The 13,684-nt window shown below is 43.3% G+C and overlaps 1 protein-coding gene across 2 annotated transcripts in view; it reads left to right on the forward strand.

Moving 5' to 3' along the window:
- Vcl (vinculin) overlaps positions 1-13,684 on the forward strand; it is an 89,703-nt gene that overhangs the window by 22,783 nt on the left and 53,236 nt on the right. For both annotated transcript variants that reach the window (XM_032917903.1, XM_032917904.1), the window contains exon 2: positions 4,125-4,195. In XM_032917903.1, coding sequence (XP_032773794.1) covers positions 4,125-4,195 — 71 coding nt within the window. The remainder of the gene's footprint in view (positions 1-4,124; positions 4,196-13,684) is intronic.

Here is a 13,684-nt window from a genome sequence, read left to right on the forward strand (position 1 = left end):
TCTAGAAAGGACAGTTAGGCCACCTTGACCTACAGGTCTGTTGAAAGGCTGCCATTCTCTGTTGTACTTCTGGACAGTTTAGTGTTCATTGCATAAGTATCATAGCATCCAGGGCGTCCAGGGAAGCCAGTTTCTAAGGGTATAATGGACCAGAATGATATCTACTGATTTGTAAACAACTGATACAGTCAAGGCAAACCAAAGACAAAACTTTGGGTTTTGAAGCCACCAAGCAAGAGATGCCAAGGAATACAGTTCCTCCTGCCTCCCCATGACCATGCAGAGAGTTGCTGTAGTACTCCTGTTTTACAAGTGAAAACAAGCTCACTAGGTACTGTGTTAACCGGTGGGAGTCTGCAGTGCTTTATAGGAAGAATAGGTTTATGCTTTTGACGTGGGATCTCACCGGGTTACTCAGGGTGGCCCAGAACTTGCAATCTTCCTGCTCTGGCCGCTTGAGTAGCATGGCCACTAGGCCCAGATCATCAGAGTGAGAGTTTTCTCCTTGGCTTCAAAGTCTCGGTTCTAGTATTATTTCCTTAGAACACACTGTTTGGTCTGCTTTAATTTTCTTTTAAACCTCACTTTTGGTATGAGTGTTTTGTCTGTGTGCATCTGTGTGCCACACCTCTGTCTCCTGAGTGTTCCACTAGCCCTGCCTGGGTTACGCAGTATCAAGCCTGGGGCTTCCCGCATGCCTGGCTAGCGCTCTACCTTCCTGCATGCCTGGCTAGCACTCTACCTTCCTGCATGCCTGGCTAGCACTCTACCTTCCTGCATGCCTGGCTAGCACTCCACCTTCCTGCATGCCTGGCTAGCACTCTACCTTCCTGCATGCTCGTCAGCGCTCTACCAATGGGGCCTCAGCCTCAGCTCTTCCTATTTACTTGGGACTTCCTGTGCAACTTTACTAGAATATATTTCCACAGTAGCAGGACACTTACTGTCTGCTTCATCTTTAGTCCCTAGAGCAGGGGACTCTGAACAACCCAACAACCCTCCTTTTCTGAAGGAGATTTGGCAGGAATTCACTTCCTTTCCTCTTCCTCCTCTGTTTCCTGTTTCTCCATCCCCCTGCTCCCTATGTACACGTTAAAACACCCTGCATGTTTCTTAACTGTGAATGTTCTTTTAAGTCCACTGTTCTTAGTATGAACTAGTGACTTCATGCCTGAACTTCGTCCTTTACTTCATGAAATCATGGCCCACAGCTTTTTGAATGGTCGTTTCAGCCAGCAAACACAGTGAACAATACATCTGGAAATATTCTGTCATATTTTATCTGAGAAACTCTTAAAGCAGCTGCTGCTTTGAGAGGCTTTTATTATGCTACAGACAGTCTATTGTCTGTGCAAGTGCTGGCTTTTACACAGCGCTGTGTGCTGCTCTTTCTGAGCTATTAACTTGATAGAAAAAAAAAACTTGTCTTCAATAATTTATGTGTGGCTTGTATTCCCTAAGAATACTATATTGTTGCTTTTTCTTTAGCTGATTTATTGTGCATTTAGGGATTTTTCTTGCTCACTTTTTTCTTTAAACCCAAATCAGAAGTTAAATGGCTGAGTAGTATTAAGATGTTCTGTAACCAGGCTAAACTTCACATCTCTGCACTATAAAGTGCTTAAAGTGCTTGTGACTGACATACCTAAGTAGATTATGCTGGTCAAGCGGGTGAGTTTTACTGTGCACAGTGCTGCCTCTTACAGTGGTCTCGAAAGCTTTTGGTAATATGAGGTGTAAGGTTCATCTCTTTGGCATATTAGATAATTAGGGTACAAGGGGTGATAATGGATGTCTAACCCTTGCACAGGAATGATTTTTGAAAAGAATGAGGAAGATTATAATTTGTGGTTTAATACATATACAAGTATTATACAATCTAGTTAGTGTGACTTAATATTTTTCCATCTATCTATCTATCTATCTATCTATCTATCTATCTATCTATCTATCTATCTATCTATTCACTTTACGTCTTGATCATAGCCCCCCTCTCCTCCCAGTGCCTCTCACCTAGGCCCTTCCCTCCTCCCTGCTCCCTTTCTCTTCTGAGAAGGGGGAAGCCCCACTGGGTACCAACCCACCCTGGCACATCAAGTCATTGCAGGACTGGGGACATCTCCCACTGAAGCCAGACTAGGCAGCCAGTTAGGAGAACAGGTAGGTAACAGAGTCAGGGATATTGTGGGACACCAACCTGCACATCTGCTCTGTGTGTGTGTGTAGAGGGTAGGCGACTAGTTCCAGCCCATGTATGCTCTTTGGTTGGTTGCTTAGTGACTTAATATTTTGACAATTTTTGTAGTGCTGTGGACGATGTTTTATTTACTCACTCAAGTCCTATTTATTAGCTACTATTTGTGATGTGTGTGTGTGTATGTGTGTGTGTGCGTGTGTGCGCGTGCGCACATGTGTAGGTACATGTGTCTACAGGTGCATGTGCATTTGCATGTGGAGGCCAGAGGTCACGTGAGGTGGTGTTCCCAAGGAGCTGTCTACCTCATTTTGTGATACAAGGTCTCTCTCATTGGGATAGGAAGTTTGCCAGTTAGCCTAGACTAGTGGCCTGTCTCCACCTTCCCAGCACTGGGATTGTAAGCATGTGTTACCACTCCTGGCTATTTCACATGGGTTCTAGAACTCAAAGTCTGGTTATCCTGTGTTCAGGGCAAGTACCAACTAAGCTTGCTCTCCAGTCATATTTTCGTATTTATGAATCACGTATATTTTGTTTTTAAGATAAAGTTGTACTATGTAGCTCAGGCTTTCCTAGAGCTCAGTGTGTAGCCCTGGGTAGCTTCAAATCCATGGTGATTTTCTCTCAGCCTCCTAAGTGCCACAATCATATGTGTGAACCAGCAGCCCTGGCTTAGTGTTAGCAGCCTAAAACTTATATTTTATAAATTATTCTAAATATTTTTTGGGGGAGCTGGGAATTGAACCCAAGGCCTTGTTTGTACCGGGCCAGTGTAACAGTGAGCTACCGCTCCAGACCTGTTTTGTGATTTTTAAACTGGTCCGGAGCTCACTCTGTAGCCTGGGTTTTGAACACGTGTCACCCTCCTGCCTTAGCTTCCCGGTGCTGAGCTTATAGGTATGAGCTCCCACATCCAGCTGTCGTTCTTCTAAGTGAAATACAAAGTCAGAAGTATTTCCCCACGGGATTGAGTCTTTATTACCATATTGGCCTTCCTCGAATTAAAATGTGCCTTAATTTGCTTAACTGTTTCTGTTAGGTAAATTATTTTAAAAGTATTTTGGTTGTTATGAATAACATGGTGGTAAACACTTTTGTAAATACTGTAATTATCACGTTTGGTGACATTGCTTTTAAGGTCTGGAAAAGCATGTTATTTTTAGATTTACATATATATATATATGCATACATGTGTCATACTAATGTTTCATGTTTTGTTGTTTTGTTTCTAGTATTAGAGTCAGAATGTCATTAGATATTTTTCCAGTCCCTCTCCTTCCCCCTCCCCACATATATATTGTGTGCATAATGTTTTATGTATTCATCTCACTCTGCAAAAGTCGTGTACTTTGCGTGACTGTGGAGATGATTTCAGTGTAGCATGTGCATGCACATTTTCACAGGCTTCTCTGTTCCTTCTTTCTCAGTGATGCCTCCAAGTTTCTTTAAAGAAACGGTAACAGCCCTGTGTTTTGACTTCATGTTGTTTTCTAATTACAATGTGAAAACATGCTATGGGAAGGATTCTTCTTTCTCCTTCTGAGACAAGTTCCCAGGCCTCCTCTGCTGGCGTTGGCCTCATTATGTATTAAGGAAGACGTTGCATTGCGGATCCCCCTGCTTCCTTCTCCTAAGGATCGGGGTTCCAGCTGTGCACGTGGGCCAGGTCCAAGTGATTGTAATTGAAACTTCCTTAACCTTTCTTCTGAAACTAGCTCGCAGAGGGCTTTTGTCTGTTGTTGTTGTTACCTGTACTGTATGCATACTCTGCGTTAACAGTCTTGGTTCAGCCTCTGGAGTGATGGGATTGTGGGTATTTGCTACTGTGCCTGGGCCCATTATGTCTTAGACTGTGTTTCAGACATGCTCTAGTGAAGGCTAGTAACCGTCTGAGAATTTATGTTTGACTCATGCCTTCCTCTTGTAGGTTGGGAAAGAGACCGTTCAGACCACTGAGGATCAGATTTTGAAGAGAGATATGCCACCAGCATTTATTAAGTGAGTAACTAACCATTTGTTACCAAATGGAATAGTATTCTTGATAAAAAGAAAAAGTGATTGATCCCAAAGTTGCTTCTGTGTGTGTGTGCGTGTACGTGCGCGCTCATGTGGAGGTGGAGGTGGAAAATAAAATAAGTCCTATAACAAAGATGACTCCCCTCAACCCCACAGTTGACTCTTGGTGGTAACTAGGGTAGCAATCCCTTACTCTGGCACTGGGAATGAAAAATAATTAAGCTTTTCTCCTATTCTTGTATAAAGTTTATTCAGAGTGACTCCGCACCCCTGTTTGAGGAGGAGGATGTGAACCTGTAACTATGGAAGGAATGGTAGAAGTCATCATTGCATACAGTTCAGTGGGGCATCACTCACGTGCGAGGTCAATCAGAGCCTGAAGCCCAGCAGCTTGTCTCCATGAGAACATGGGAAAACCAGTGTGTTAGGATGAACGGGAAAACCCTGAGCCGTTCATTTAAAAGTGTATCACTTAATTAGCTCCCCAGTAAGCTCCTCTTCCTGTAGCTTAAAGCCCTAACGAGATGAATGTGGTTGTCAGCTCTGGAGGCACTCGAGAGCTCTACACAATGGTTATGTTTTTCTAGCTTCTCTTTAGGATGTGAGGAAGCAGAAAATAGATACCTTGGCTGTGAAGGGGAGGGGACAGAGGGGACAGATGGAAGCAATTAATCCCGTCCTTGGAATTGTTGAGCAGGACATTCTTTGGGGCTATTTGGTTGATGTTTGGATGTTTCCAGGGCCTTGCTGACCTTCGCTTCCTCTGGTCTGTGTTACAGTGACGGCTTCTTAGGCGGCACAGGAAAGGAAGTAGTTTTAGAAACTTACTGTTAGGTTCACTTCCTAGACTGCGTGGACTTCAGAAAACAGAAGACTCTTGGTCTGTGGCTAGTTTCATATTCAAATCATCTCGTATATATTTAAAGAGCTTTCGGGAAAGGGTATGCCAGGGTTTGGGGTAGTCTCAAAATCAAATTACAGACTTACTTGTATGACTGACAGTTCAGGGAATATCAAAAAAAGTGGGTTTAATATTAATTAAAAGTGACACAGAGATTGAACATTCTAGTAAAAAAAAAAAAAACCAAACCCAATCCCCCCCTCCCCCAAAACTCTTAACTATTTCTGATCTCAAGCATTTTAGATATGGAATATTCAGACTGTGTTTATATTGTAATTGCCATTGAAGGCCGTGCAGTGCTCAGGATGTTCCTTCTAGTAAAAGAAGCATTTAAAGGCTGGGCACAGTGGTCAGCCTCAAAGTGAGTTTCTAAACATCCAGGGTACATGGTGGAATCCTGTTTCAAAAGCAAAACAAAACAAACAGAACAAAAAACCCAAAAAACAAAACCAGAGCAAACCCAAACAATGACATTTTAGTACAGAACAAGATTTGCAGGACACAGCAAGGCTTTCTTTTTGTGGGTGGAACAAGCTATCTGGTCTCTGACTGCACTGGAAAATGAGTTCACAATTCACTAAGTTTACCCAAGATTTGAATCATAGCCACACTGCTTTACAGTTGCCATAGAAACTGTTTTGATCCTCATAAACTTTAGGAGAGCAGTAGCCATGATGGACTATTAAAATACTAGATTCACCTCCTGAGAAGTGGTTTGTCTTTTAGAAACTGCCAGCAGGCGTGGCCAGCAGGCGTGGCAGCTCTTTCATAATATATATATATAATTTTCATGAATCATCCTGTCAGCTGAGCATTATTTAATATTTACATGTAGTTGATTGATCAATGGCCTAGACACACTCATTGGTTAATTATTTATTGTTCTCTATTTGTCTAGCATGTGCATCGCTACATAGAATAGCCGTTCAGAACAGTATACGGTGAAGAATCTTCTGTGAAAAGTATTTTAAGTATTAATAGTAATAAACTACAAAATTTACCAGTACTTTAAAAAAATTGAGGGCTGAGGAGATGGCTTAGCAGGTCAGAGCATGGCTGCTCTCCCAAAGGACCTGAATTTGGTTCCCAGTACTCACATTGTAGCACACAGCCATCTGTACGTCTGCTTCAGGGCGTTAAAGCCTCGTCTGACCCCACAGGCACCAGGCAGTGTATGCATGGACTACACAGACTGCACGCAACAAAACATCCACATACATAAGATTAAGGGAAACATTAAAATAAGTACATTGGCCAAGAGGCAGGAGCAGGTGTTGTTGGAAAGGAAAAAAAAAGGAGACTATTCAGTCCCACACCCCCATCACTGCTTCCTGTTGTGTTTTCCTTGTCCTTTCACTGACGTGTAGTAGGCTCTTTGCTTTGTGTTGTTCTTAATTTTGGGTTTTGTTTTTCACTGGAAGAGGAATGAATGGAATTACAGCTATTATGCCTGGGGATTGCACTTAGTTCCATATATGTGTGTATACGCATGGGGCATGGTGGGGTGTGTCATATAGGAACTGTCTGTTCCAGATACACACATGGGGCATGGTGGGGTGTGTCATATAGGAACTGTCTGTTCCAGATACACACATGGGGCATGGTGGGGTGTGTTCATATACATGAATTGTCTTTTTTAAAATTTTTTTTTATCAGATATATTTCTTTACTTATATTTCAAGCGTTATTCCCGTTTCCGGTTTCTTGTCCATAAGCCTCATTCCTTCCCCTCCCTCTCCCCCATATGGGTATTACCCCTATACATTTCTCTTATTGGCGTCCCCCCCCTCCTCCAATATTCTCCTGCACTGGGAGTCCAACCTTGGCAGGACCAAGGGCTTCCCCTTCTACTGTCTGCTACATATGCAGTTGGAGCCCTGGGGCAGTCCACGTATAGTCTTTCAGTAGAGGTTTAATCCCTGGAAGCTCTGGTTGGTTGGCATTGTTGTTTTTATGGGGTTGCAAGCTCCTTCAACTCTTTCAATCCTTCCTTTAATTCCCTCTAAGGGGGTCCTGTTCTCAGTTCAGTGGTTTACTGCTAGCATTGACCTCTGTACTGGACATGCTCTGGATGTGTCTCTCAGGAGAGATCTATATCCAGTCCCTTTCAGCATGCATTTTCTTTTTTTTTTTTTTTTTTTTTTTTTTTCGAGCAGGACCGACCCAGGGCCTTGCGCTTGCTAGGCAAGCGCTCTGCCACTGAGCCAAATCCCCAACCCCAGCATGCATTTTCTAGCTTTATCAATCTTATCTAATTTTGGTGGCTGTATATATATGGGCCACATGATCTGTCTTTTGATTTCCTGTTTTAACAGCAGTCTCATACTTAATTAGCTCATCTGGCTTCAAACTCCAGACCCTGCTGCCGGAGCTTCCTGAGCCAGTTGGATTGAAAGTTTCTTTTCCTATGCATCAAAGAGAAACAAAAGTGGAGTTATTTGGAGACTTTGAAGTCCAGGAGCTGTGATGCAAATGGACTTTAAAAGAAGGGTCGGAGTAGGCATGAACAGTAGAAGGAGGGGTCGTGTTCAGTGTGGTAGAATAGCGGGGAGAAGGCAAGCTACTTTGGACGCAGTGAGAGGGGATGTCAGTCATGGAGGTGCACGAGGAGAGGGCTGGTAATGGCGGAGGTGGCAGGAAACTAACCCTAGGGTGGCAGGTGGGACCACAAATGGAAGTCCTTGAAAGCCTGGTTGGGGAAATTAGAGCTGACAGGAAAGCAGCTTGGTAGTTTTTGAGCCATAGGATGGCAGCATGAAAGTGGTTTTCCAGCAAGGTTCATAACCAGATTCAGAGTGGATAATAGACAGGTGTCAGTGCTAAAATGAAAATTAGTTGTGTGTCACACCTGGCCAGCTTCATTTTCTGCCAGTGTGGACTTTGATTTGCATTGACTCCTTACAGGTAAGAAATGTTTCTGATGAATTGTTTGAATTTTTCTTGGGAAAAAAAATTGCCTTTGCAGTACACAGTGGAACTTCTTTTTTAGGTTTTTTTTTTTTTTTTTTTTTTTTTTTTGGAAACAGGGTTTCACTATGTACGTAGTGACCACGCTGGCCTCACACAGAGATCCAGCTGAAGTGTGTTCTTATCTCTTGGGCCTGTCTAAGGCTACTTAGTGCCCCAGGGTTCTCAGGCTATCACTGAGTCCTGTCATGAACTCCCTGTAAGGAGCAGAGTGTGCGTTTCCTGCTGGCAGGCAGAGGCTGTTGCTCAGGGACTGGAGCCTGCTACCTTCTGCCTCACTGCTGCTCTCAGCAGCTTGCTGGGAGCTGTCAGAGCTTCCACTGATGTGCCAGCTTGGATGGTTTCTGAAGCATGTTGGGATATGTAGGCCTGATGAATGGAGCAGAGTTCTGAGAGTGCCGTGTGGGAGGGAGAGTGCTCAGTGCGCCATCCATTCATCCTGGTTCCCCGGGAAGGAAGCTCCTTGTTCTCATCCTTATTAAACACTCCCACTTCAGCATGATTTTGGCACATACCTGTAAGATTTTAACATACTTTATATTAATGTATAACAAATGCATTTTAAAGGTATTAGAACATACTTAGATCTAAGATAAATAGTGCTTTGTTTTATATTATCAGCACTTACAATTAGCTTTTGCTTTCTTTTGATCTTAAGCACCCAAACAGTTGTCTTGTGATTTGTTATTTTCAAACCCACTTGTTGGTTAAAGTTCACAGAATTTTTGATTTTTAGAATTTTTTAGAAATTGTATCATGCAATGCCATGTGCTTGCCTGGGCTAGTGTATGCTTTGATGTTTCAGGATGTTCCGTTTTGTTCTCTTGCTGTTGTTGTTGTTTAGTTTTTAAACTTGAGGTTTTTGGGATCCTTTCCAGTGCTGTTTTAAGAAGTCTTTTGTCACTTCAGCTAGATGGCCAGGTTTCCTGAGGTGACACTGCCTCACTGCATTTTCCACCCAGAGCAAGCACGCTTGACCTGAAATAGCTCCCCTTTGGACTCGCTGTGTTAAACTTGGCTGTGTACTGCTGTTTTGGATTGACTTCCTTAAAACTACCTGAGTCTTCTCAGTAATAAGGGGAGTCAGTTTACCAATCTGCAGACGAGGTCTAACTAGGTTGATGGGTTAAATCTGGCTTACTTCATGTAGCCTACACGATTGAGAACTGAACAAATAAAACACTAGACTTGTTCCATTGTCTACAGAATAATCACAAGATTGAAAAGAACTCAGAGGGCCCAGGGAGATCACATATATGTTACTGGGATGTATCTACATATATTACCATGTATGCATGCATGTCTTATGTCAACTTGTAGTTATCTGAAAGGTGGAACCTTAATTGAGAAAATGCCTCCATAAGATCTGGCTGTGAGGCTGTTTCTTAATTAGTAATTGATGGGGGAGGGCCCAGCCCACTGTGGGTGGTACCTCCCTGGGCTGGTGGTCCTGGGTTCAATAAGAAAGCAGGCTGAGCAAGCTATGAGGGCAAGCCAAAGAGGAGGCAGCACTCCACGGCTTCTCCATCAACTCTTGTCTGTTCCTGTCCTGTTCTGATTTCCTTCAGTCATGAGCAACAGTGTGGACTTGTAAACCAAATGAACCCTTTCCTCCACAACTTGCTGTTTGGTCATGGTTTTTGTCTGCAATAAAACCCTGACGAAGACACTGTGTAATTCTGAGACTGCCAATGTTAAGATTCCGCCCACTTAGACTAAGCTCTCGCTCTTGAGGCCTAAGTTAACTTTGAGCTGCACATGTAGCCAAAGCTGGCCTAAAAGCCCGCTGCCAAGGTGGCAGGTGGGCGCCATCAGTAACAAACCCATTTTACAGATAAGTCTAATCCTTGACAAACCCACTCACTCAGCATCACCTGCTACTGTCTTATTGCAGATGTCATGTTTTCCAAAGGCATGCTCATTTTGTAGCCTGACTTTCCAGAAAGAAGTGTGGCCCACCATTCACGCTCGGGCAGTAATAACATGTTTTGCTTTGAGAGATGGTCTCACTATGTAGACCAGGCTGGTTTTAAATTTAAATTCTCCTGCCTCTGGCTTCTGAGGTGAGGGATTAAAGTCGTGCACCACTTTTGGAAGATAACAGTTTATTCTTTTCCTAAGTGTTTGGAAAAAGAGAAAAGTGCTGAGCTCTGGGTGAGTCTTGTGATAGATGCGAGCTGCACCTCACCTCGCTCTTGCGGCTTCCATGGGTAAGAGCTCAGCTGCCAGAGGTGCACAGCAAGCACTGCACTGCACTGGCCGTCCCCTTGGCTCCTTTGTCCAGATGTGCACAGCAAGCACAGCACTGCACTGGCTGTCCCCTTGGCTCCTTTGTCCTAAAGTCCTGCAACTGTAAAGAGTGCTTCAAGGATCGCACATAGTATTGACTAAGTGACTCACCCCAGAGACACACATACTGGAAAAACAGGCCTGGGGCAATGGCTCACTGGAGAAAGTACCTGTTGTGCAAGCATGAGGCGCTGAGTTTGGATCCCTAGCACCTACAGGAAAGGTTGGGTATAATGTACCTGTAGGGGGTAGGGTGGAGTCTGGAGAGTCCTGGTGACTTACCGGCTGGGGAGCCAGGCTAGCTGACTTTGATTAAGGTAGACACTCAGATGACGTGTTATGGCTTTCCTGTATGTGCACACGAATACACACGCTCTCTCTCTCTGTCTCTTTCTTTCTGTCTCTTTCTCTCTCACCCCCCCCAAGCATACACTCATGGACACACAGACACACACACAAAACACACACACACACACACACACACACACACACACACACACACACACACCACACACACCATACACTTACACATGCACACATGAACACACACAGACACACACACAACACACACACACACACTCACTCTCTCTCACCCCCCCACCATACACTTACACAAACACACAACCACACACACAGACACACACACACACACCACACACACACACACGCACTCTCTCTCACCCCCACACACACACACACACACACACACACACACACACACACACACACACACACACATACTCACTCTCTCTCTCACCCCCCACCATACACTTACACATGCACTCATGAACACACACAGACCTCTTTCTCTCTCTCTCTCTCTCTCTCTCTCTCTCTCACACACACACACACACACACACATGCACACACTCTCTCTCTCTAAACATACACACACACACACACACACACACACACCCCAACCCACCACCATACATGCACACTCTCTCTCTCTCTTACACACACATACACACACACACACACACTCACTCACACATACATGTACACACACACATGAATAAATTAAACAAAACAAAAGGCAAATAGAAACACTAAAACCAGTCAGGTACATGAATTCCTTATTACCCTCACTTTTCCAGTATAGGTCTGGTCTCACATGAAGGAAGTTTAAAGTTTATATGTTGCTTTTCCTTAAATTGTTTAAAATCTGTATTGTTCTTCCCATAGTAGAGCCAAAGGAACCCCACAGAACAGCTCCATTTCTTAAATTCCACGTAGGACTGGTCGTTATTTAATCCACCTCACTGCGTTCGTGAGGCAGCAGAGGCTCAGAGGCTCAGTAACTGAAGTAACTGAGCCCAGGACTGTCTGACTGCAGGGCGAGCTAAGCCGCACCCTCCCTCTCCTTTGAGAGTGCTGTCTGATAGTGGACTAGTTTCTGTGAGGCATCCATGAATGACAATGGACGTAAAACTATCCGGGCGAAGGTTTGGTGTTGCCCGCCCCTTTCTTTTTTCAAATTGCTTTAGTAAATAAACCCAACTACTTTAAAAGCTTTATGATAGATTTTTTTTTTTTTCATCCAATCCATATTTTCTGTTGATGGTAAGACTTACTTTCTGTCCCGGGGATTGTACCAGGTCTTCTGATGTTAGACAGTCTTAGACAGTCATCCTGCTGTATTAAAACCTCTAACCCTTATGGCTTGAAACCACACACACACACACACACACACACACACACACACACACACACACACACACACACACACACACACACACACACACACACACACAGAGGCGCGCACACACACAGAACTTATATTTATTTAATGTTTTCCTCGGTATCCATTGAGACAGACAGACACACAGTTTTTTCCTTTACTGTATTATAGTCCACTACATGAATGTGAATTTTCTGATAATGAACCATACATGCATCTTTTTGGGGGGGTGGATACATTATATTTGCTTGTGATTTTAAAAAGCATCAATAGGGAGTTGGGGCACACTTAGGGGGCTTGAAGCTGGACAGTTGCTAGTTTGAGGCCATCCTGAGTTACATATGCTACACAGTGAGATCTTCTCGCCAAACCAAACAGCAGTGCTGAGTTGAAATTAGGATTGTGTGTCCCACCCTTTTTAAGACAGAATCTCACCATATGGTCCTGACTGACCTTAGATTCCCTCCCTCCCTTCCTCCTGCTTCAGGTGTCTGAGTGCTGGGATTACAGCTGTCAGCCATCACACTAGACTTAATTGTCTGACATTTAATGTTTTTGTTACAGGCATTTCATTGTGTGTGTTTGCATATGGAGGTCAGAAGCTAGATAGACCCTGCAAGCATCAGTTCTTCCCTTCCCACCAAGTGGGTTCTAGGCTTGGTGGCAAGCACACCAGTTGAGCCGTCTCTGGCCCTAAGTAGCTGAAATATTCAAAGGTCTTTGCTTCTTCGTTCATGAAGAACCTTGATGTATAATTTTCTTGTTCTGTTCTCGAACAGCTTTATATCAATGTTATTTTATTTCCATACTTCCTGGCTTTTAAATGGTTTACATAAGGTGAAGATTTTTTGCTGTCGAAAGTTTGACAAAATGTGTCTAAAGCTCTCCGTGTGCACTGGCCTGTGCAGAAAGAAGCCTTGCTTACTCACTTTTACCTTCTACTCTTGCTTTTCCTTTTGTGGTACTGGGGTCCAACTCATAGCTGTACTTATCACTTGTCCATTGGAACGATTGGTTTATGATTGAAACGTGTTAAGATCTTCTGTGCCGATTTTCTACTTAGTTTTAAGTGTAAGCTTTCTATATTTCTAAATGATACCGTGTGGCTGGTTTTTAAGGTTTGTGGTTCTTCTAGGTTTTAATTCTGTTGGTGATGCGCTGTTTATTGCCTGCTTTTGAATTAGTGCTGTGGTGTGCCACGCTGCTCCGAACTGTGTTCTTAGTTTAAGTCCACATGACAATTACTGGTAGTTGGGTTTCTTTCTTTCTTTCTTTCTTTTTTTTTTTTTTTTTTTTTTTTTTTTTTTGGTGCTGGGGACCGAACCCAGGGCCTTGTGCGTGCTAGGCAAGCGCTCTACCACTGAGCTAAATCCCCAACCCCTCTTTCTTTTTTTTAAGTGAAAGTATTCCCTCATTGTGTTTGCCCCATTTTGTGTTTAGGCAATTTAAGCTTCTATATCATTGATTACATTGTGCTGTAGAATAATGACTATCAACTTTTTTCCATAGGACCTTCAAGTAATAATAATAATAATAATAATAATAATAATAATAATAATAAATAATAATGATAGTGGTGAGACTTTAACTATTAGGTAATTAAAAGAATGTATTAGAACAAGAAGTTAAGGGC

This window comes from Rattus rattus, chromosome 12 (assembly GCF_011064425.1).
Source record: "Rattus rattus isolate New Zealand chromosome 12, Rrattus_CSIRO_v1, whole genome shotgun sequence".
Lineage (NCBI taxonomy): Eukaryota > Metazoa > Chordata > Mammalia > Rodentia > Muridae > Rattus > Rattus rattus.